The following is a 26,019-nucleotide window of genomic DNA, read 5'->3' as shown; positions in this document are numbered from 1 at the left end:
ATTATGCCTACTAAACCCTCTTCACCAGGGGTTGATTTATCTTGTCATTTTAAAATTAACACTGTATTGCCAGCTGAAGTTAGTGAGTAGGCAACAAAAAAAATCCTACTAGATTTCCATCTATATAATCTTTATTACCTGAAGAATGAGCTGTTTAAAATGTGAATAAGATTTACATTTTATACACTCTAAAGATCCAATTTCCATAAAGACCCTTTTGTACTTGAATTAGCAAAGCAATTTAGCTTTTGGAAACAGTTAGTAATTCAACAAGGAACTTCAGCTTACCAAGTAAAAGCCAAGACACCTGTGTAGCATAAATTGTGAAGTGTTAAACTTTGCACACAAATGTCCAGTAACACAATACTTTTAATTACTTCCACAAGATTTTCTTGTTGGCATTCATATTATCAATAAAGTTTTCATATAAAGATTGCATCTATAAAAAAGTATGAAAGCAGGAAGAGATTGTATCAAGAAAAGTCTGTTCTAATGATTCAAGCAAACAAGTCAGTGCCCTCAACATTTTTACTAGGTTCCATATAGGATTTTCCTGACTGAGAAAAACTGATGAGTCCAGTGTACCCAGATTCCAAAATTTTTGTTGCTGTTTTGTTGTTGGGAACACTTAACTATAAAATTTTGTACTGGTAAAAAGCTGCTTTCAAAGTGCAGGTGGTCATAAGCTAAATATTTGTTTAAACTGACAAATTTGAACAGTAAGATATCCATGAAATACAGCTCAGAAAACTATCATGTTCTTTTTATTCTTCTTCTTCTTGGTAACTAGGCTATTGGTATACAAACACTGATTTCTATGGTAAGTCAGGTTCTGCATTTTGTGTTACCTCCCAAAGGTCACATTTTCTAGATTTAAGAATGGTCTTTTGAAAGGCACCAGTTCCTAGAATTTCCTGTATGAGAGGAACGTCTCGAGTTTAAAGTTTTTACTTTTTGTTTAATTATTGGGGTTTAAGCATTTTATACCCGTTCACTGATAGAAATGACACAATTTCATGGCAGACAGTGAAGCTATGCAAGCAGAAATTAGAGCCATTTGTACTTAAGTTTCATCCTTCAGAACGGAAACACAGTCTTCCCTGTGACTTGGCTTACAATCAGGTTTGGATGTATTTGGTGAGCTTTGTCTGTTTCTAAGGGAAACTCTATCTACTTAAGCATTGCTGAAGAATACATGAACCCACAGATGGCTTATAATCATAGAATCATAGAATCATCTAGGTTGGAAAGGACCTTTAAGATCATCGAGTCCAACCATTAACTGCCAAAACCACCACTAAACCATGCCGCTAAGCATCTCATCTACCCATTTTTTAAATACCTCCAGGGATGGCGATTCCACCACTTCCCTGGACAGCCTGTTCCAATGTTTGATAACCCTTTCAGGGATGAAATTTTTCACTATATCCAATCTAAACCTCCCCTGGTGCAATAATGCATATAGAATCACCACTTCCCCCCTAGATTAATTTGTCCTAAAATGCAATGAAGTCATAAAGTATCATTAAAATGTGACCTTTGGTTGGGCTACATGGTAGGCCAGACCCTTTTTGGAGGAGGTATTGCACACAGGATTCTAGTCAAAGCCATACTCACAATGTTAGTGACATCGGGAGAGGCTCCGTTCTGCAGCAGAAGGAGGACTATGTTCAAGTGGCCCATAAATGCAGCCACGTGTATTGGTGTGAGGCCCGACTGCGAAACAAAGCAAGAGCAGTTTTACTCCTCTGCACGGGCGTAGGGAAGGGGCTTCTTCGTTTAAATAAAAGATAAGTGAAAGTGAGGCATGATAGGAGAGAGAACAAAAGAAGGAAAAAGGGAGAGAGAGAAGGAATGTTTCTTCAGGACATGAAACATTTTTCTACCTCTGTTATAGCCTGGATTGAAGCCCCATATTTCACCAGGAGTTCCATGACTTTGATGCGATTTTTCTTGCAGGCAATGTGCAGTGGAGTAAAACCATTCTGTGCAAAAGACAGTCATGTTAGTTAAAAAACATGCAGCTACACTTTCCACACACGCTCCATGCTGGCACAGTGGGAGCGGAAGTGTTAGAATACCAGAAGCAATTGTTCTTCAAGCACAACAGGTTACAAATTACAGACATCTCCCAGTAGTCTGAGGCAGAACAAAGCAGGGCTTCTGCTTTCTTCTCAGGCTATGGGGAGAAACTCAACCTCCACCTCCAAAAACCAAATGCAGACAGGCCCGTCCTGCCTTTCACATGTATGTGTCTGCGCATGTATGTATGTGGTTCCAAAGGCTGCACACATGTGTATGTAAGGATGACTTAAAGTGGTTCCCAAGATTGCCTAACACAAAGGAAAATATAAGAAATGGTAGTGATCATTTTGAAATCAGCTAGTGCCTTTTTAAATGTATAAAGCATATTCTGTACCTCTCTAGGAAAATAACAGAGTACTTCTTCCAGATTTCACCTTATTTTATTTGTCTTTTTAGAATATCTTGTAATCTAAGCATCTATGTGCATTTATTTTTATATTTATGCATCCATCTGTGGTATACCGTATTCATGTTTCTGTGTGCATGCACTCTGTAAGGTATCTTAAATAAATCACTACTTCAGCCGTGGTTTCACAATACAAAGTGTTCATTCTTGGAAGTATTTGTGGCCACCTTCCTTTATTCCTGCCCTGCTGAGTCCTAAAGCATTGTAAGCAAGGTCTCAGCCCTCATCTGGATTAAAATTAAACGGGGCAGGGACAAGAATGAAAGGGAGCTGGGGAAGGGAACATCTCAAATCAGGATTGCAACCTAGCATTTTGTATTGTGAGACAATAGTTTTAGTGTTGTGCTTACCATCTACACATATTCATTTCTTCAGAAATGCTTATTCAGTAAGATTGAGGCCCAAATCAAAGCATGACTTCATACTCTATACTGTAATACATGCTTTGACTTCAAGTTTTTTTAACGTACTCTTATAGTTAATGCAGGTTAAGTGTGCGCCTAAAGCTAAGCAAACACATTATCCACTGTTTGTGAACATTTTAGTGAAAAGCACAGGTAATATTTTTAGATAACGTTGAAAATTGCTATATTTTCTAATGAAAAGGATCAGTGTTGCTAAACAATCAACTAGCAGTAAACAGAACTTATCAGTGAAATCTTAGCTCACGGAAAGAGGCACGCGACACATTATTCTACAGTCAGCTTCCGTTAAAAGAAATGTTAATTACTAGTTGATTTGAAGGTACTTTGAAGCATATACAAACTGAAATAGCTAAGAACTCATATAGTGCTTGTATTCCCAAATAATTTTGCAAATACTAACAATTATTTTTTTTAAATGTAGCTGAAAATGAATTATTTGTAGAATTTACTCCATCACAGGACTCTGCTAAATATTATTACTTCTCTTAGCCTTCTCCTGTTTCTAAAGAAGGAATCAAAACCATTAGATACTTTACTTGCCACACAACATCTCTCAATATATTCCATAGGGAGCTTTACTGTTTCAGAAGTTTTCATATTTTCACTTAATTTTACTGCCTGAGTTGATTTAATTTTGCTACTTCTATTTAAGCGAGGAATGGTTTGATGGGGGAGAGGAGAAGGCAGAAAAGACATATCACTAACAGAAATTATGTGCTTCATTTAATATATTAAATACTATAAACAAGCCAGAGGCAATAAGTCCCTGACGGGAGAGGAAACAAGAGAGAGGGAAAAAAAAACCCCAGTCTGGAGGGAAGAGAGCAGAGAGGCCTGAGGGTTTTCTCCTTTCATTTCAGATGTTTCTCTGGGAGGAACAGAAGGTGTATTTCTGGTCATGGAAGGAAAGAAAGATGTGGGGGTTCGCATACAATGTGTATGTGTGGGTAGCTGAGGAAAGTACAGCTAAAGATAACCAGAAGACTGAGAAGAAAAAACAGAAAGCATAAAAACAGCATTGAAAATATCACCCAAGTTAACATGATACCAAGAAAGACAAAAGAAAAGCATAAGAAGAGGAAGCAAGAGGGGTTACGGGATTTGCGGGTATAGAGAGGCCAAGAAAATGAGAGGGCAGAAGAAAATTGTGTCAATAAAAAGTCAGTTCCAAGAGAGGAAGAGAAATAAGGGACAGGGGCAGCCTTCACAGAAAAACACAACACGGTCATACTGAAGGCAAGAAGATGGGGAAGACAACAGGGTGGCCTATGGTGGTAGTTCTGTGGACGCCTTGAATACAGCAGGCAACTGCAGACTTCTTGCCATGCAGAAGCATCTCAAGTGTTCACAGTCTCTTTCTTTCCCCCACTGAGTGCAATATATTGGTATTTTACTTTCCATCCAGCTAACAGTTCATGAGGATGCTTCCTATTAGCGAAAATTGGAATCTTCTCTGGGCTTTGAATAGATAAAAGACTCTTGAAAGCTTTACATGTTCCTGAAGCCAAATGTGATGCTTTTCTCTCAGTCAGGGAATATGAGTCTGATCAGTGAGTGAAAGGAATCATACCTGTTTTCCTGTAAACATCAGAAGAACTGTTTTTTGAAAAGGAAGAAAAATGGCACCTAATAGGGGGGAATGTCACAATTTGATAAATGCAGTAATATTAGCTTTTTAATATATTTTCTCCATGCCAAATAGCTTACTGATTCAGCTGAAAGCTTATAAATTCTACGGGTATCATATCACCTAGTATGGAAAACTCAACTACTAATTCAGTGAAATACCAATGCACACATTAGCATCAGCTAGAAATGGCTCTGATTTTAGCAACTCCATAGAGCTTCCAGACCTGATACTACAGACATGTACCATGGGACGCGGTCCATGACTAGGCCTAATGATACAAGATACAATACTGGTAACCAGCAGGTGTGACAACCCCTGTTGTTACTGCAGCTATTTAAGGTTGTTGGAGTTTGCTGACAGAGTTTTCACTTAGCTTTACTGGTAAGAGCTACTCGTCTGCCCTGGCTAGCTTTGTTACACGATACAGGTGGGACAGGTTTACCAGGGCACGAGCATTGGGATTTGCTCTCTTGTCCAGAAGGAGTTTGGTGACACGATAGTGGCCGCAGTGTGCAGCCACATGGAGTGCAGTCAGGTAATCCAGCGTGACATCATCCACGGGAGCTTTGTGCTGCAGTAGGTGTTTGACACATTCCACATGGTCCCCCTGGGCCGCCATGTGAAGTGGAGAGAGTCCATTCTGTGGCAAAAGAAAATGTATAGAAACTTGTAGTAACTCTCCACTTAGATCGTGGCACTTATTAGAAGGACGCCGTCATGAGTTATACATACAATGACATCATGCAGAGTACCCCCATCAGTCAAACAGAGCCGCATCTCAGCTACGGACTGGAAGAAAAACTGAAAAGAGCTATAGCCAACCCCTCTCCTTCCAGAAAATGCAGGCAAATTTAGAGGAACATCATAACCAAAATCAGAATTTAATCAAAGCAAAAGAATCTAAGGGTCTTACCTCATGATTTAATAAAACCTATCTTGACATAAAAGCTCTGGGGATACTCATAACACTAAGACTTGGGTTGTATGTTAATTAGAGGAAAAGCACCTGCTTACCCATCATCATATTTATTAAGGAATCTATATTTTTTTAAGTGTTCAATGAAAAAAAAATTATATTGGCAAACCTGACCCCAAGCTTCTGGGAAATGATGCTTTCAACAACCACCACGGTTGGACTTTTTGTTCAAGCCATAACACTTGAAGAGCATTTGTAGGAGGAGTTTTATAGCCCTGTCTGGCTTTAATAGATTTTTGTAAATATTGAAGGCCATGGTAGACAAGAAGAAAGAGATTTGTTTCTATTAATATGTATAACAAGTTGTTTTCAGGAAAAAATAGTTTTAATATTTACATATTTGTCTGCCTCCAGTTTGGAACCACCTGTTTCAGCTGGAAGTTAGAAGATGAAGTTGTCTTTAAATCTAATTTCATTTTACATGCGATAAGGTACTTAAAAAGCACTGTGTGTTTAAAGATAGACTATAACATATAGACTTGAACAGGTGACTGACTTGGTGTGCCCAAACTGACTGTCTATTTGCCACCTGGAAGGAGGGAATTATTCACTGGACAGTTCTGCTCTCCTCAATCTTTAATCCAGTAGGGATGTCCAGATGCTGCCAAAGCAATGCTGGTATTTTGCCCTGATTGGCAACATCTGACTTTGAAGCGTGACATCTGGGAGTCCTGCCTGAAGTGTGAACAATATATGGGGGCAGGGTCTGTTCTTCTGTGCCTCTCTACCTCTTAGTGAAGTGAGGATGTTGACCCATGAGGTTCACCTAACCTTCTCCCACCAAAGGAATAAGTGAAACTATAAGGAATCTTTTCCCTGCAATTCCCATCTCCCTGCGTATCCCTCCTGCATCAACAGATGACCTGGCCTACTTGGTGCTATCAAGGGTGCACAGCTTGAGCACATCCTTATTTGACGTAGTTGATATGCTTGCAATGCAGTGGTAAAACCTTCTGAAGACTATCAAGAGAAAATCTTAAGTCTCCAATAAGGGTAACTATGGGTCAGAATACACTAATTGCCCCTGTTTTGAGCCATGTTTGAGGGAGTGGGGCCCAGTAAACAGTCCAATGGTCTGAAACTGGTATTTAAATTGTCCCTCCTGCTCTCCCAGAGGACCTCAAGCATATCATTGCAATACTCTACTCCACTGTTTTCCAAACCAATGATACCAGTTACCTTTGTCAGGCACTCTGAAATTTGATGATGTAAAGTGCTGCTCAGTGGGGTTTGCTATTATACTACAAGTATCTTTCTCATTAGTTTGACCAAAGGGACAGCATTTGTAGGAAATACATCAATTTTAGATGTGAGCTTTTCAGAAATCAGTAAGAACACACTGAAGTAATTTTCCAAGTCTGAAACAGTCCATGAAAACAATCAGGAGAAGCTGCAAGTCACAGGTCCTAGTTAACTTATATGAAGGATCAGAAAACACACACCAGGAATCATCTCTCAGGAGTGACTGACCCAGCTTTCCCATCTCTGTGTCCTATGGTCTTAGAAAGCAACGGAAGTGAAGCGCTTGCAGTAGCACTGTGTATCATGTGTTTAGTCTGATATTACAGAGGGGGACAAAGCAGCATATACTGTTTCTATATATTTGGAAAGGATAGTCCCTAATTATGTAAGAAAACCTTATTTTGGATCATTCTACCCATTAATAACATTTCCTTTGGGAGAACAGCAACGTTCCTGTCTTCTTCCTTGTCCTTTCAGTGACACTGAAAATTCCGTGGAAAGTTACATAGAGCTGTTAACATATTCTAGTAAGACACACACCTTGGTCCGTGCAAGCAGTGGGGCACCTCGTTCCAGGAGCAGCTCCACAACTTGGTCATGTCCACTTCTTGCAGCACAGTGGAGTGGGGTGAGTCCATCCTTAAAAGTAAAAGGAAGGAAAACAAATGAGCATGTCCCCAGCTGTCGGTCTGTGGCGATGTGCTCTCCCTGTTTTGCTGTTTTGCCTCCTCCCCCCTCCCCCGGCTCCAGCTCGGGCCTTGGTCACCATGGCCATCACAACATCAGTTGTGATAACTTGCACTTGGACTTTGGGGGATGGCTGGCAACATAGTCAAAATACTGTCTGGAGTGGGGACCTAGAAATTTTGTTCCCGTGAGAATATGACTATAGGTCAATTATCTTACTGTATAAATAGTGGACAGCCCAAGAGCCCTTTGAGCTCTCCTGTATGGCAGTGGGCTTCAAGCCAGGATCCCCCCTTTTGTGAGGACGCTCACTTAAGGTTCTACTCCTCGAGGTTGAGAGATTCCTTGCCGCAACAGATTCTCAGTAAGTGACTAATAGCATGCTAAACTTTGAAATCTTAGCTAAGTAATGTAAAGGATTGATTGCGCATATGTAATCCTTTAGACATAAACTGTTGACCAAGTCTGGGACTAGGATTGGATCCAGCTGCACCTAGACTCCTCTCTGAGAAGGAGTTTAGAAAGCAAGGGGGTCCTTTCTGAACCTCGTGACTCAATTGGAGGGCCCCCCTGACAGCTTGTTTGACCCTGTCCTCTATGCAGTAAATAATAGAGTGTACCTTGACATCGAATCTCATAAAACACTATCGCATTTACTACTGGTTTTATGGCACTTACTACTGGTTTTGTTAAATCACTGTTTCACCTTAATAAACATTTCACTACTTCACTCTAACTAGTGAAGTTAATCACTCCGTCCGCGACACAGTCCTGGCATGCTAAGGAACACCCTTCCAGGAATGCAGCCCCACAAGCATGTGAAAACCTCCTTTTTTTGACCCCTAACTGAAGGTGACTCCACAACAGGAAGTTTCATCCCTATTCTACCTTGCACCAGTAAAGGACACTCTAAGGTTACCATTTCAGAGAGGAAGCCTATTGTGTGTTGAAATCTCTTATCAAAGAGGATCGTGTGACCATGCATTGCCTCCCCACCTCCTTCTTCTCTGCATGGCTTTGAGATTGTATTGCCTCTCCCTGGATAATCTGTGCTGGGCCAAGGGTGCTCCATTAATCAACCCTTGTCCTCTGGATTGCTTTTGATGCAGGGATGAAACATGAAAGGTTCACACTAGAAAATTTTCTCTAGAATTTATTTGGGTTTCTTTAAACAGGCAGCAGGAGAAAGAAGATTTTAAAACAGAGAGAAAGAGAGAAACAAACAGAACAAAACCTTTAATTTCTGAGACTGAGTGGTGAACAAAGAGCTGACAATTCTTTGCTAAAATTGTTGTGAGACCACCAACTCTGCAATGTTTTTTCTGTTGCAGAACACCACCCTATACCAAAATAATTCCTCAGGTTACTCAATAATGATCACAGCACTGGTAGCAAAAGTTGCATCAATGAAACATTTAGATAAGAGAATGCATTCTAGGTAATTCTGCTACAGTTTGGACTTTATGCAGAAAAAATACAGGAAATAGGAGGCAAGAAAAATGGTTGCAAAAGAATATTAGTACTGAATGACAGAAAAAAAGAAAATGCATAAGCTATAGAAACTCAAGTTTTTATCTCATTAGACCTCGATATTGTTCAAGCATGCACTTGCAGAAGTCATCAATACTCATTCAACAGAGACAGGTTTATAAATGTGAAACGGGAACAGTTTTTAATCACAAGAAAAGCCTCTCGCTTTCAGACACGCTGCTCATCTTAGATGAGGTAGATGCTATTATTCTCGGGAGCTTTCTGAAGCATCCAGTAACAGCATGACTAAAAGATGAATACACTTGTCTGAGATAGATATACTACTTAGAGGTTAAAATAGGAGCAAAAATGCAAAAACGTGGCCTGAAGTATGACTTAGTGACCCTGCTCCATACACAGATATGCTGTTTGCCTTGCTAGAAGTCATAGGAAGTCTACATTGCTATATTTTTACTTCTGCTACTAGCATTTTTAAATTAAAAGCAGCTCTAGACCGCACAGTGCCATTGTAATTGCAACATCATTTTTTGGCTATGCAAACAAAGCCCTGTAATACTCTACAAAAGGTAGTTCCAAGTAATAGATCCTCCCTCATCCTCAGTTTGGGAAGCCCAGAGCATCTTTCTGAGTTAGCACGGCAACAAAGCTCCGCTGCAGTGAGGAACTGAGGTCTGCAGGGAGGAATTTTTCTCTCTTACTTATCTGCTGTTTCCAGAGATTTTTCAGAAATGTGCAGGGTTTAGGTGTGCCTTGATGCTCACTATCTCAGAGGCAGAGGCATCACTAAATCCCATGGAAGTTTTGCAATGAAATTCAACAGATGCAAGATCAAACCTGCAAACAGAATTTAAGGCTGTTCAGCACCTGGCAGATTGGGTCAATGCAAAGGAATTGGGGGTAACCAGCTTATCCAGGTGCGTTTTTCTCTGCACTGAGACTTCACAGTCCCCTAAATCAAGACTTTATATGCGCAACAGAGGCATATTTCCATCTTGCTGCCAGAAGGATTCATACACCTAATTCCCACTAGCATTACTAAGGTGAGGATATATCCCAAATGTATTTCTAGGGAAGGTATTTATTTGGTATTTCTTTTCGGTTTCTGGCCTTTTGTGCTCTACATTTTTAATCAATGTGGGAGGTTCACTTTCCCTATCTGCATAATGGCTTTGATGTTATTCTGTTTAATAGAACAGCAAAAGAAAGGTACAATTGTGTGAACCCTTGAAAAAAAAAGGACAAATCCCCAGAGGGAGAAAAAAGAAAGAAAAATACAAGCTAATACAAACACATCAACTCCCCAAGATAGTCTAACTAAAACAAAAATAAGAACTAAGTTGTTAAAAAGCATGATTTCTCCTCTATTCTTATCTATAATTCCCTCAGAAAGCAGAGATAATAATTTGCTACCTTTCCTATTCTATCCTGTCATAGCTTTTATAAATTCATCAGCATTTACTATCTGTGCACTTCCCTGTAAGTGAATGATGCAATATGCTTTGCAGCCTTCCCATATAACCTTCTTCTCTTCCCTCTTTCTGCCCTGGGGAAAACAGCATCTATATTTTAAAATTATTGTATATTTAATACTTTAATATGCTTCAAAGATGAGGGAAATTGCAAAGAGAGAGCTGTTATAGTAGAAGAATTAGTACACAATAGAATGAGGACAAACTGACATTAGCCAACATCAAGAGACGCTGGTGTACCAAATTAGTCCTATTTTGCACCATTATCTATTTGCAACGAACCTCATTTGCTCTGAAATCTATTGCAGGAGTTTGCCTATGTACTTTTTTTAATCACTCCATTCCTAATTGGTACACCTTGTAAAGTGAAGAAGACATGCTGACTAAGATATCAAACACACCATCTGACAGGACGTACAACATTGGGTCGAAGAGACACAGACAAGGGATATCCCATAAACACAAAGACCGCTATGCCAGGAGACAAGAAATTCAGCAATTTTATATTTGAAGAAGTCCAATATTTATCTCCTCACCCCAAATAGTACATAATGGAGAGTTAAGTGTTTTCATCTTCCAAGTGACATCCTGCACCTGGTGTTCTTTTGTCCCCGTATGCAGTACTCTCCTAGCTCAGGCTTTGCGATGCAACCAACAGCTGGGGCACTGTTAGAAAGGACACTGCAATCCTCTCTGTGTGCATGGAAGCCATGAAATTCCATCACTCCTAATTTCCTCTTAAATGGCTCTCAAAATTGAAGGTAAACTTTTGCCTTTTTATCTTGAAAATCAATCACTGGTCATTTTTTAACCTGCAAAATTAATTCTGATTTCTGTGCATGACTCCTAACTGCAGGAAGATAAATTATTGGGTCATTTCACAGTGATTAAAATGCTTTTCTTTTTGCTTGTCAGAGAGATTGAGACAAAAAGGAGCTGTGTTTATGAGAGATTCTTAATGGGAAATTATATGGGCAGCATCTTAATAGACGGACAGTTGCACACATTCAGTGCTCATTTGAACGAAGTCTAATGATAGCACATGAACATCAAAGGCCAAATTATCAAAGAATTCTTCCAAACTGCAGCTACATATTCTCATTTTTATAAGGGTGAAATAAAATTTCAGCATTCTGCATGTTAAGCATGTAAAATTGTCTAAATTTTCTCACCAAATAAAGACCTTTTCATTTGTTCATTTTTCATTACTACTAAACCTCACCTCTTTAAAAATGAACAAGGCAAGTTTCCATCTTGCTCTAAGCTCTCAGAGTTTTGGTATAAATAAACTCTAAAGTATTCCTCCAGGTCTGCCATTCAAAGTATAAATTTTAAAAATACAGCAAAAAAATATACCATAGGTTTGCTTGAATAATAAGATACTAACTTAAATAATTTGAAATAATAGTCACTATCTCTATAGCTTGTTTAGATAATCTGTGCAACATCCCTTCCTGCTCACTTGTAAACATTACATGAGTCCACTAAATTTTTTACAGCAAATACCTGCATTGTGATTAGATATTTATAATCTGACATTGCTCTAGGAATGGCAAAAACTGCCAATGAATTATTAGCGCTCTGTGCATGTGCGAAGACTAGGAGAAAATGTCACAGCAGCATTACTGCAGGAAAAAAACACTGTAAAGGTAGCACAGTGCCAAGACAGGTTTTGGATCCTGGAACAAGGGGTTTATGGTAGGAAACCCACTACCAGGTGGAAATAGCAGAGCGCCGTGCCTATTTTGTCAGGATGCCAACGTACAAAAGGAGACATAATTACAGAAAAATCTCACTAGGTTCTCAGAGTGAGTGTTCAGGGGTGCTGAAGCACATTCACCACAAAAAAAAAAACCACAACCCAAACAAACAAACAAACAAAATCAGAGTTCCACACACCCCCCGCATTCCCTTCCCTTTCTTTTCCCATTGGTATCACACATCTCTGTGCCTGATCTTCCACTTCTTTCAGCTCCAGCTGAGCCTCCTTTCTTTTTTGTGGCCCTTCTCCAACCCAAACGGTACACCACACTTTCTCCCCACCATTACCACGTCTACTGCACTCTCCAGCCCCAGCTGCCACGCTCCAGGCACACAACATGTTTCCTTTCCCACACAATAAGCTTTCCACTCCAAGACTACATGCTCTGTTTCATTCCAGGGTTTTTGGTTTTTTTGTCAACTGTAAATATTCTGGACAAGAGTCTGCAAGAGGATTCTAAAGAAAAGACCCAGAGCAAGAAAAATTTAATTTCAATGTTGGCAAGATTCAAGAGAAAGAACACAAAATCTGTGACAACTTCAGCATCTGAGAGAGGTGAACATGTTGCTCCCCCTTCTAAGGGTGTTTGCATAGTCCCACAAAAATCAAAATACCAGGAAGGTGACAAAGGCTTGTGAATAACACTGCATTTTAAAAGTAAAAAAGCATACAAAACCTAAAAAAGCCTCACATTCTTGTTCTTTTTTTTCCTATACGATTTATAGAGAGATATGGTAAAAACAGAGATGAGGAAAATTGCACTCATAAAGATGCTCCTAAAACCCTTTAATAGTCATTAACATTTCAAGATCCCTCATATCCTTACTGTTACTATTCCATTATACCATAATATAATTTTAATAGAAATATATATATGTTGGCCATGCTGAAATTGCTCTGCTTTCAAATGCTTAAATAATTCTTCCTGTAGTAATCCTTACTATCATTCAGAAAATGCTCTAAATGCTTTCCTTCTCTCAAAGTCAGAATTGATAATTGCCACGTTACTCTTGACCACACAACATTGGTTTAATCGTAAAATTAACTTTCCACCATCTTTTAGAGAATAAATTTCTGCACACTGATTCCTAGCCACAGTCTGCACAATTGCTTCTGAAACCCAACTCCACATGTCTACTATCGTAAGTTGTACAGGTAAGAAGTTTAGCTAAATTTTAAAATTTTAAACAAACATATGTCATTGAAGTTCTTAATTCAGGTAAACTTGTAGAGAATATAGGTTGGATTAAGATTTAAAAAAAGAAATTTTACCCGTTAAACACTTAGCAAACAAACTCCAGATAAGGCTTGTACGTAAACAGAAGGAGCACAAGAGTAGATATAATGGATAGTACTAATAAAAGTGTCCTATTGATATCATTGGGAATGGTGTTTACATTTTTGCTTTAGATACAATACAAAAGAGAAATGTAATTCCACATTTTAAAACCTTCTTTAGTAATTAGTTCAGGAAAATGGTAAAACTTGCCCAAAAATTTCACTAAAATATTATTTTAAAATATATAAGTGTAGCAAGCAGATTTACTAGCAATTCTAGATCTTTATACTCTAGTGAGAAATGCCATAAAATTTCAGCAAATACATTATGAAACTTATAGAAAATAAAAATATGCAATTCCTGCAGTAAGCAGGGCTTTCCTCTGGCATGCAACATTAACTATGGAACAGCAGGACACATGCATAATTTACTCCCTTTGAAGAATGTACATTTTAATTTATTTTTTTAGACAATACAGGGGCTCCTAATGGATCATTCCAGTGGAACATTTTCAAACATAAAAGGTTTTCACAGATTAACTCTGCAAAATTAAAGTACTGAGGCTCATCTAAAATCTGTTTAAATAAGTTTTTGCATCTTAATTTATGCGTCATCAGATGTCATGTAATAAAGCAAGTTAAAAATAAACTGAATGAAAGCAACGAGTACTTTTTTAACCAAAGAACTTATTTTGATGTGGCATGGAGACCAAGAATAAAAGCCCAAGCTATCCGGCAGTGAAATATCCTAGTACATTTAATTCCACTCTTTTTCAGTGAATCTGACCTACTGGAAGAACGCAGGTGTTCCTCAGGAGAAACAGAAAGGCGAATATGGACAGGCAAGCGTGTTAGTACTGAGGTGGAGGAGGTGGAGGTCCGCCCTCTAAAGTACAAAACCCACGTATGCACGGCATGCAACGCACAACCTACCTCTTCAAGACCCTACACACTCACGGCCAGAGCAAGCACACAAGGCATGTGGACAAAGCCAAGGGAAAAAGAAGAAGACACAGAGACGATATAAACAGCTGGCATGAAGGTGAGATCACGCCATGGAGACAGGGACAGCAAAACCAAGGCTCTGGAATCTCCCCCACTGGAAAGCACGGGCAGCCGACCACCACCCTGTGCCTTTGAGCAGGGAGAAGGCAGAAGATGAAAGCGAGAGGAAGCTGCTGAGCCTGTGCAAAGTGGGATATGCGTGCTTTCGGATACCTTTACGGCTTTTCACTGGTATCTCTGTGCTGACAGTTTTTGAGCAGCTGACAAAGGGCACGAAGCCCAGACAATGAGAAGACTCTAAAATTAGCACCTTCCACCTACACTGGGCAAAGTCCTGTTCTTTCAGTTTCACTCCCGACTGCATCTTTGCGGGTGAGCAGGGAAGGGAATACACCTTGGCCTCTTAAAGTCCAAGATGTCCTTTAAATCATATGTGCCAACTTGTCTAAAACAAGCATCTAAATACTGAACAGGACATTGGTGAATCCAATACTGTTGTTCCACAGGCCAAATGGACCATTTCTGTATGACTACTGGGCTTATGAGTGTGTGGAATATCCTGACTCCAGGTTTTTATTACTATTTCATGCCTCTTTACCATGTGATTTTAGGCACTTATTGTGGAAAACTTGACCAAGGATGATTTACTGCACACCTTAATGAGAGGCAGCATTTTCCATCATCAGTAGTTTAAAAAGAAGAAAAAAAAAAGAGTGAGACATCATTTCATAATGAGAAATCATGATCACATATAAAGTTACACAATAATCACAATTGTTTTCCTAGCTCATGAAGCAACAAATGGTTGATGTAATTAATATCAAAGTAACTACAGATGTTGAATCAACCACAAGGGTAGCTGACTGCAATACCTTTCCACCTTACTAAACAAAAACTCTTATGTCCAGCTCTAAACTCTGTTCTAAAACACCCTCTGTTACTTGGAGACATGGTTTTCCAGATCAGTGCTTAAAAAAAAGCAGCTTTCAAGAATGAGTGCTTTGCAGCTCAGTTCACATAAATAACCACATTTTCCTAGGTAACTCCAAAATTCCTTTTGAAATAATGAACTCTATGTATATAAATTGATGGGGTTTTCTTTTGTCCTGAACGACAGCAGAATCACCTGTAAATAAAGTGCAGAGTATTCATGTGGCTCTCCAACAGGACAGCTGGGAGGAGGAAGCCTGGGTCTGTTTAGCCTGGAGAAGAGCAGGCTGAGAGGGGAACTCATCAACGCTTATAAATATCTAAAGGGTGGGTGTCAAGCGGATGGGGCTAGACTCTTTTCAGTGGTGCCCAGTGACAGGAAAAGGGCCAACGGGCACAAATTGGAACACAGAAAATTCTATCTGAACATGTGGAAAAACTTCTTTACCTTGAAGCTGCCGGAGCACTGGAACAGGCTGCCCAGAGAGGTGGTGGAGTCTCCATCTCTGGAGACACTTAAAACCCGCCCAGACGCCATTCTGTCCAACCTGCTCTAGGTGAACCTGCTCTGGCAGGGGGGTTGGATTAGATGATCTTCAGAGGTCCCTTCCAACCCCAACCATTCTGTGATTCTGTGAAAGGCTTAGCTAGGTCCAGACTCTTCACTTCCCATTGCTCTGCAGCACGCGTGCTTTTGTGCTATGTGAAGTTGGACCAACTAACAGGCTTATTTTCTCAAAAAGATCAGTTTCAGCAGCTTTTTTGTGTATGATGTAGGTAGATTATACAAGAGACTAAAGGAAATAGTATTTCTGCCTCCTACTATCACCATTACCTGCCATTCTTTAGTTCAATACCATAGAAAGCAGTCTACATAAAACAAATGACAATCTGAAAACTAAAGGTAGGATTCTGAATTTTTTTAAATAAAAAGTACAAAAAAAATTCTTTATAAATTATTTTTGGAGTCACAATTTAAATGTGGTCCAAGTTTTAAAACGAGTACATTTCTGAGGAGGCAATGCTTAACATTTTTGAACCTGTGTTCAGCTGAACTTTTTCCTTTCTTTTTGAGTCATTTATAACAGCCACATCTAATGTCTCATTTTAAGAACAGAGAACAAGACACAGGTACTGAAGCTGAATTCCTAAGCTATGAATCTTGGTGTTCCCAGTTTCTGGCTTAAATTAAAAAAAAAAAAAAGAAAAAAGAAAAAGACAAAAAAAAACAACCAAAAAACCAAAAGCAAGCAAGCAAGCAAAAAATCCCAATCCATTCCCAAGAAGGGACAACATCATATTCAGGGAATAGAAAGACTCACCCTGGTCTTGGCATCGATCTGCCCTCCGCGATCCAACAAGAGCTTCACCATGTTTGTGTTCCCCCTTTTGGAAGCCACATGCAGTGGGGTGATTCCATTCTACACCATGAAAAGAACAAACAATGAGCATGATGGATTTGAAAGTGGGTAATGGTGGTGAATTTGTGTTCAGACCACAAAAAACGAGACCATCACATTGTAGAGAATAAACAAAAAATGTGCTTGAGCATCAGAGCTAGGCACACACCATATAAGCCAGAGTTAGTAATTCCTTTCTAAGCAAGAATCTTTATTCATTATTTGGGGTTTTTTTAATAAACGAGGAAGCGCATCTGCCAAAGCAGCAAACATCGCAGTCCCAGAGTCAGACAAATAAACAAACGTATATCAGAGTCCCAATGAGTCAATATTCACAAAACACTGATGCATTTAAATCACTGCAACACAGACAGAGTACACAAATGCATGACTCCTACACAAAGGAACCTCCTGAGTGTAATGCCAATAGCATCAAGGAGTAGGTCCTGTTTAGGCTGAAAGTCCTTGCAAACGCTTTGGGTGAGGGAAAGAGGTAATATTAGCAGCTATTCCAGATTGGCAACAGGAGGAAGGCAGTCCAGAAGGCAGAACCCTAAAATAATTCAAAATGTGGCTGGCAAAATTAAACAGAAAACTTGTGATCCAGTAGCTATGCTGAGGTACAGATCACCAGAGGTTTTCATGGCACCAGACACTGTGCTTCGACCTTCGAAAGGTACAACGGCAAAGAGGCTATACTATGTAGCTCTGCAGTTGTTTACCATAACAGAGTAGTCATGATTAATTAGTACTTTTATTGTTGCATTTATAGAATGGCACTAAGCCTTACTTTACTTTTTCAAAATAAGTTTATATGTGAAAATATGAAATTAAAGTAGTAGAGTAAATACTGAATGCTGAAAAAGCCAATAAATCCTACATGTATTTCTGGAATATGTCTAACTGACAGAAAAGCTGAAGTGAGTTGACACATTATGAGAATATCAGCTTTCTGGAGCTAGTCAAAGGAGCCTGCTTCCTTCAGCTGGGACTACTGGTCGCTACTTCACTCCCAAGGACTCTGGTGCATTGCATGGAGGGAACCTTTAAGAACTACTGCAAAAAAAGACAGCTTTGAACACAACAGAACTTCAGCATTACCTTGCTCCTCGCTTACTCTTGCCTAAGAATTACACAAAGAAACACTCCCAGTTTTGTAGGCCATTACAACTAAGAAGAGAACGAAATTGCTCCGTACCCTTGCCGTGAAATCGACTGCAGCTCCTCGGTTTAGCAGAAGCGTTGCCACATTGACATTTCCATAGTGTGCGGCTATGTGCAAAGGTGTAAAGCCACTCTACAAAGGGAAACAGTCCTTATTATAGAAATCATTTTATACGAGATAATCCGCTTAACTACAACTTGATTTTAGAAGCTGCTGGCAAACAAATGTATTGTCCCGATATTCTCCAGTTCCCCTATAATATAGCACAGTCTTTCAGGTGGAGAGCACAGTTTTCATATGAGAGGTTATCAAAAGTGTTATTCTTTCATTCTCCCATTCAGTGTTCTGAATCAGTGGCCAATAAGAAGAGTAGTTTTCATCACAGGAAATATTAATATATTAGCCATTCCCAAAGAAAATAAAGGAAGTTTCCTTATTAAGATTCAGAAGCAACATGGGTCTTTTGGGCTGCATCTGTGTACTGGGTTTGGATAAATGACCACAAAAGTTGTTGGACTCTTAGTTTGCTGCTCTTAGAATTAGAAATACTGAAAACATATACACAGTTCCTTCTTTTTTTTCTCTTTTTTTTTTTTTTTGAAAAAGCAGTAGTTATTCAATGTGTAAGAATTTGGTGCACATGAGAAACTACTTAGTAGCCTCGTATAAGAATCATAATTATCTATACCTATATGCAATTTGGATCTCAAAGGATCTGAAGAAACTTTCCCATCTATACATCAGAAAAAACACAATTTGCTTATTGCCTCTTGAAAACTAGAAGGTGAAACCTGCTCCAGCTACGAGATACAGAATTGCTTGACAACAACATAAAAAAGATTAATCTTTCAGAAACTAGGACACAGAGCAAGCTTTTAGTCTCATAAGTAATTCAAGTAGAAAGGACCTTGCTTTTGAGGTTTCCCTGAAGAGCTTTACACTGATTTGATCAGATCCTAGAGTTAGTTATGGAAAGAGAGAAATACTTTTGGCTTCTGGACTATGCTGTGTTTTCAAGTAGGTTTCATTTCTTTCAGTGTACAAATCATCATTTTAAACTCCTCGTGAAATAAAGAAATGTAGGCAGATGTTGCACTCTGAAATCAACTTTATTCCCAAAAGAGACAGCAATCAGCCCACTATTTAACCCTAATTCCATTAACTTCCTTGTCAGGCCACGGCTGACACTCATTAAACTCATAGTCTTCTTGCTGTGATGAATTCCCAGGGAAATGTCTACTGAGGGTACTAGGCACACAAATACGATGCTGCATTAAGCTATCGATTGAATGCATATTGCACTAACAACTACCTTCTCGCGGACGTGTGAGCCTGGTGACAAAGGCAAGGTACTGTGGAGTCGGGGATGAAGCCAATGAAGGAGAGGTAAACCCCTCCACATTGACTGTAGTGAGGAACATGCCCACGGGCAGTCGCCAGGGAGAAGCTGTCACGATTTCAATTCCCATCCCTGGCTGCCTCATGGCAACACCCCCAGTCTGAATCACTTTCAAAATTCATTCCCTCATCTAACAGAGAAACTCCATTATTTAAGAGTAGGCATTCAAATAATGACCGCGTTCTTGGAAAAAAATATTTTTCCTAAACGTGACAATAATCTTTTGGGGAGAAATCGCAGTTCTAGCCAGTCAGACCCATGATTTTTAGTGGAACTGCTTGGAGAGTTGGTATTTCCAGAATCTGTATGAGAAATGTAATATTATCTGCTGTAGGTAAATTCTGATTATGTGTTATCCCTTAAGGACTTCTCAAAACTTCATTGAAAAGATCATAATAAAAACAATGGTAAAAAAAGCAGATGCTCTGAACAAGTTTTTACCTTGGAGGATTTGATTATATTTGCTATTGTAAAAGAAGGAAAATGAATTTTATCATTATTCTGGCTGAGCCAGACACCTTAATTTAGTTATGCCAAGTGAGTGCATTTTCATAATTAATGAAATTGAGCTAGAAAAGCATCTTTATCCTCTTAGCTCCATTACTCGCTTCAGACTTCTTTGAACTGATGTGAATTCTCAAAAGTTTACTTCAATAGTGACACAAATAAAAGAAATTGTAAGACAAAGGATGAATAAAAATAGGTTTGCTGAGTCACAAATTTCTATGTATTAAAAAAAAGTCATAACTTCACTTTTAGTGCTAAATAATAAAGAAATATTGCCATAGAGCAGAGAAAATAATTATAAGTAACAGAAAGAGTAATTAAAAATTTTTGATCTCGGTACCTCAGTCGTCCTATTCACCATCATCTGATGCAGCATGGTTTGGGAAAAAGAGGAAAAATATTAAAGATTGGCCACAAAACGAAGAACTATGTTGCTTTTTGAAATGAGTTATGCTGTTAATTATGGGAAAAGCCATTCAAGCATGCATTAACTTTAAATACAACCTATGTTCCCATGGGCAATAAACCAGTATCCTATTTAAAAGGAAAGCAGTGATTCTGCCTCCAGTCCAGTCTCTTCTGGTTTACAAATAATGAGAGAAAGCTGGTTACCAAAGAAATGGGACATATAACTAAAAAGCAAAAAAATGCGTAGCTTGCAATTACTGTGTAGCTAAACACTGCAAAAGTAGATATATTAGTGGTGATACTGGTTGAGCAACTCATCTTTCCCCACAGATGAAATTACCATTAAGATGAAGGAAGCAAAGTTTGTTGCCCATCGGCACTCAGCCGCGTGACTACCCTGTTACCTCCACAGCAGCAGCATGTTACCTTGGACTGCACATCGGCATTATGGTCATTCTGCAGTAAAAGTGCTGCTGATTTGGTGTCGTCTTTTCTAGCGGCAATGTGCAGAGCTGGTAATCTCACTTTCCCCTTGGTGTCATTTTCCAGGAGGATGGCCACCGCCTGGTTGTGTCCTTGTTGCAGTGCAACAGCTAGAGGAGTGAAACCGTCCTGGTAGAAAAGAAAACAAGATCACAGAATGGTCTGGGTTGGAAGGAACTTTAAAGACCATCCAGTTCCAGCCCCTCTGCCATGGGCAGGGACACCTCCCACTAGACCAAGTTGCTCAAAGCCCCATCCAAACTGGCCTTCAACACCTCACAATATTTTAACCCAGATAGGACTTCAAACATGTCAGAAACACACTTTTTCCATTTCAAAGTCCAGTACAAGCAAAGGATCACTCTGCAGTGTCTCTCTTAATTACTTATCTTAAAATAGGCCACAAAGCATATTTTTAGCAATATTTTGTTCAGAATTAGTGAGTATTGAACAAAGTAGATGTGAAAAATATACAAGGAACCTGTTTCTGAATATCTCATGTCTCTGCAAAAACAAAGCATACCTTTGGATGCATTTGCTGCTGTTTTCCATTCTAAGTTACACATGGACTATGATACAAGGAAGCCAGGTGATGTTTAGGAATTTCTTCCAATTTGAAGCCAGAAAACATTAGATTATTTGTACTTTTTGGAATAACAAAGTCAGAAAAATCATTCTGCTTTACATTGATAGTTTTAGCTTAGTTTTAAAATTATTTTCACATTGTCTTCCTCCTCCACACATGCCCTGGATTGCCAATGCTTTAAAATGCATGACGGGACTGCAACATGCTATCTCTGCTGAGGTACTGCCTGCTCCCGTCTCTTTTATGCTGACTATAAAACACATACGTACTGTGACCACATGCTAGATCAGAGGGCAGCCAAACTACAAGGAACAGAGCATCTCTCTCACCGAGTCTGTGACAGGAGGCACGGTAAGTAACAATGAAAGAACAGCGAAGGAAATAAAATAAGGTCTTCTACGTCTAGCTCGGAAGGAACAACCAAAAAGTTGATTATGGTGAGAAAACTGATTTAGATACATTGTAAAAGGCATAGGAACAAGATAGAATTTATTTGCAATAGGAATATGGAAAGATGATAAAATAATAAAGGACAAGTTAGGAAGGAGTGAGAGCTAACACATGCTGAGGGAAATTTTTGAAGAATTGCCAAAGCCATTTTTCCCCTCAGTAATCTAATAACATTCGCTCCCTTCTCCATAGAACTGTGGGTAGGTGCGTTGTAACAGCGATACTACTGTGGTTTCTTTCTGTAAGAGATTAAATTCTGTACAGTGAATTAAAAAAAGGGTGAACAGCTGATGAAACAGCTGAACTGTAAAGATAATTCTGAGATTGGGACTACATTAGGTGTTGAAATGGCTTATTGCATTTGCCTTTTGCCTCTGGGAACATGAGAACAAATCCTGGATTAGAGGCCCCGTGAAACTGAGCACATCCTTACTCTCATTTTGCATATGTATGTATATCTGCGTTAGAGGAAACAAAATATATCCAAAGGCAGTGCAAGTTTCACAGCTTCAAAGACAAGATCATCCATTGATTTGCATCACTTTATCTTCTATCTAAAAGGACACAATTCTTTCTGCATTCCCTCTCCTATTGCTTCTGGAAAGCACGGCTGACGAGAGCTCAGAGAAAGCTTTCCATTTCCCCACCTCCCCACATGAGGACAGCCAGTCTTTGATGCCCAACAGAAGGTCCTTCTCCATGTATTTTGGTGGCATCCTCAGTTCAAGCTGCCATCTCACCTTATTTAATGTACCACTTCTTTATGCTGTTCATGATACTAACTCTGGGCACGCGCGGAAGCGGACAGTGGCTCAGGTCATTCTTCAGAAACACTCGAATCACTAAAACCATCACCTCAGCAAGACCTGAACCCAAAACTTGTCTCGTTAAGTGATAAAGGGATAGACAGCCTTTACTTTCCAAGCTACAAAAGTGAGAGCTGACCTTTCTGATGGCAGAAGACAGACTTGGACTCAGGTTCAGAGTGGGGGGCATTTGATTTCCGCCCCCCCCGCCTATACTGTGAGTTCCAGTGGTGCCTGGATGTCTGCAGGCGAGCAAGAGGCCACATTCAATTAGTTTAGTTTCATTTTATTAAATTTAATTAACCATCTTGGCCTCACAGCTCCTGTAAACTAGTGAATTAATTTTCAGTGTACCTGATCATCACAGCCAGTAAAAGTTACTGGGAGAAAGGCTGCAAGCAGGTGCCTGCGGGCTTGTAGCCAGGCTGGGCTCCCAGAGAGCCACAGTGCCACTCGGCTCCTTCACAAGGAGTGTGTTTCTGCCGCGTTGCCTGGCAATCACATGGGATTTCATATTTCAGAAAGCTGCCATGTAACGCGATCACCATATATGCAGGCCCCGAGAGGATTATTTTCGGAGCTGTCATCAAATGGTACAGTATCCATTGAAAGAAGGGACAGTAAAGCAGCTGTTAACACTAGCAGTTCAGTTTAAAGGAAAGGAGAGCGAGCATAAATGCATCATCATTTCAAATTCATCCATTTGTGAAGGCAATGCAGAATGGGTAAGGTTCTGTACATATTAGGGAAAAGTAATAAACATGAGCAAAAGCTCTGACAGGAGGGGAACTTTCCTATTACTACTTCATGTGACACATCCATAGAACAAATACGACGCCAACACACTGCGCAGCACACATCCTGTTTGCTTGTCCTTGTGGCTTGGAATAAAAGAACATTCAGCAGAAAGAGAAGAAGAGGGGGAACCAATTCTGGTTCATAAGCACAGTTCTCATGACCTAGGAGTTTTCCCATTGCCCTCAAATCCTCTCATTTGCAGAATCAAGTTCTTGCGATTCAGTTCGTTTTGAGATGGAGTCTTGTGTCTCTTTCTTTGGTGTCTATCCTGCTTGCACTGAAGTTACTGCAGGTTTACAGACCGCAGTTACATCCAGAACCTAGCAGTTATGCATCCTTCTGCGTATTTATCGGCACCTAGTCCGGCAGTACCAATAACGTGTCCGAGGAGAAAACAGCACATTGCCTGCTGAGCTCACTGATACAATCTTTGTTAGCCATTTGATTTCCACCTTACGCTAATCACAGACAATAATGAATATTTATAGGTTACACAAAGTCACAGACAGGCCTCAGAATCAGAGTAACTTAGCTGGTTGAGGAGCTCCAGCTGCCATTGCTCCTCACTTAGGGGAACAGGAGGTTGGAGTAAGCGACCTCCTGAGGTCCCTTTCTACCTGAATGCTTCTGTGAACCCAGCATCACAGAAAGCCTACTCCACTCATCACTTTTGTGCGTGCACTTGCCGATTTCTCACTCTTTCTATGCAGAAAATATCCTGAACTCATCTAAAAATCTCAAGACCCAATCTAAAAGAAAGCTTGTCAGCAACTAACTGTCGATACTAATTGTTTTTATACCATTTTACACTACACACAGACATCCTCCTGGACACAGTCGACACAGTTCTAATTGTGGTATTCACATTATGTTCCACACAATTCTCAGCTGGCTAAGGAAGAGGCTGACTGACTAGCTTCCCCAGAAGACTCCTTATACAGCCAAGAGTGGGAGATATATGTCATATATTCTATTCACTGATTTTTGCCCAAATCTTACAGTGTAAATGGAAAAACAGCACAAAGATAGTCCTGCTGCTCAGGCTATGGCTCGCCTAGATGCTGGAGTTTCACGGGCTTTGTCAGAGACGTAAATCTGTTCCAATGAAATGTTGTAGCTCTCCACTTAGCCTATGATCGATCTACTATTTGTTCCGTTCCCCTGACAATACCACCTTGGCCTCCTATAATTCCTACAGCTCTAGGGACCACTCTTCAAAGCCTCATTCATTTTTCTGAAAATTCTCCAGGAAGCTGATAGGAGAAATGGGCACAAACTGAAGGTGAAAATTCTGGGCTCACTAAGGTCAGGGAAAACTTTGCTGTCACATGAATCAGGCTGGATTTCATCCGTTTTCACCATTTCCAGAACAGTTCACCTACACCTTCCATGCGTGTAGAAATAAAGGATAAGATTCATAAATACAATTCATTGAAATGAAAGAGTGAAAGTTCTCAAAATACTCAGTTTGAAAAATCTTTAAGTGATCTGAATACAAAGGCAAAGGAAAATAAGAGCATGTGTAAAAGAACAACAATATACCTCACCTCAGTAGCTGTGCTTTGGTTGGCTCCATTCTCCAGGAGATATTTCACCACTTCAATGTGGTTCTCTTGAGCTGCCATATATAAAGGAGTAAAGCCATTCTAGGAAGAACATACGAGAAAATATTGTAATGAGGAAAGAGAATATACCAACAATAATGAACCTCAAATAAATATATGGCTAAAAATGCATTTGTGCTTTTTTAACTGAAATGTTTTAAGTTTTTAAAGTAGAAAAACTTTGTATTTTTTAACTTAATATGGCGATGTTTAATGCCATTTAAACCCATAAAATTCTACATGCTTTCACACTCATTTTCTTTTGGCACATATTTTGAGGAAGCAATGGACACAGTAATTATTAATACAGCTATTCCTTGCTGATAATGCTCAGGAACTGTAAAGCTGGCAATAAAGTTTTATGAAAGCTGACAGGAAAGCAAGACTTTCCTCCATTTATTACATTAACTTAACCGAAGACATCATCCCCTGGAGACCATAAAGTCCATACCTCATGACAAGCTGAGTAGAGATGACAAAGGCTTAACATACTACATAAAATTTTGTAATACATAAAACATTGCCAGTCATCAAACATAAAGGAATTCAACCTTGCAAAGTAACAACTGCATTTCTGACCATACAATAAGTTCATCTATCATTTAATTATAAACATGCATTAAAATCTCCTAGAGTCCTTAAAAGAAGGACTGGATTATCCAGAAGTTCTGGATAATACAGTAATTAAAAAATAAAAAAATCTTCTAAGTTAATCAAACTACAGGTAAATTCATTAGGAATATAAGTCCTTTTTTCCCATTAAAATACTTAAATGCAAACAATTTTAATTAACTAGCTACAAAATCCTTACAAAAGAAAGGCATGGAAGTGAGCTGTCTGCCTGATTAATAACTTTCTTCTAGGAGTTTTTAGGATTGCTAAAAAGGCCTTAGAAAATGCTTTACTATTCTGTAGATTACCATGTAATATAAGAGGACATATTCACCTATACTTCCAAAAAGATTCTTCTGCTTTGGAATGGCACTTTTAGCTGGAACATAAACCATAAACCAGACTTCAAACAAGA

General features: G+C 39.3%; 1 protein-coding gene across 1 annotated transcript in view; it reads right to left on the bottom strand.

Moving 5' to 3' along the window:
- The window catches only part of ANK2 (ankyrin 2), a 166,045-nt gene that overhangs the window by 98,575 nt on the left and 41,451 nt on the right, over positions 1-26,019 (bottom strand). The window contains exons 5-13 of the mRNA XM_074154943.1: positions 24,936-25,034; positions 20,692-20,877; positions 20,198-20,221; positions 17,985-18,083; positions 16,709-16,807; positions 7,305-7,403; positions 4,989-5,186; positions 1,887-1,985; positions 1,618-1,716 (exon numbers count right to left, since the gene is read on the bottom strand). Of these exons, the coding sequence (XP_074011044.1) occupies positions 1,618-1,716; positions 1,887-1,985; positions 4,989-5,186; positions 7,305-7,403; positions 16,709-16,807; positions 17,985-18,083; positions 20,198-20,221; positions 20,692-20,877; positions 24,936-25,034 (1,002 nt within the window). The remainder of the gene's footprint in view (positions 1-1,617; positions 1,717-1,886; positions 1,986-4,988; positions 5,187-7,304; positions 7,404-16,708; positions 16,808-17,984; positions 18,084-20,197; positions 20,222-20,691; positions 20,878-24,935; positions 25,035-26,019) is intronic.

This window comes from Numenius arquata, chromosome 10, assembly GCF_964106895.1.
Source record: "Numenius arquata chromosome 10, bNumArq3.hap1.1, whole genome shotgun sequence".
In the NCBI taxonomy this organism is placed as follows: Eukaryota; Metazoa; Chordata; class Aves; order Charadriiformes; family Scolopacidae; genus Numenius; species Numenius arquata.
The sequence above is the reverse complement of the archived record's forward strand: the minus strand, read 5'-3'. Positions and strand labels throughout refer to the sequence as shown.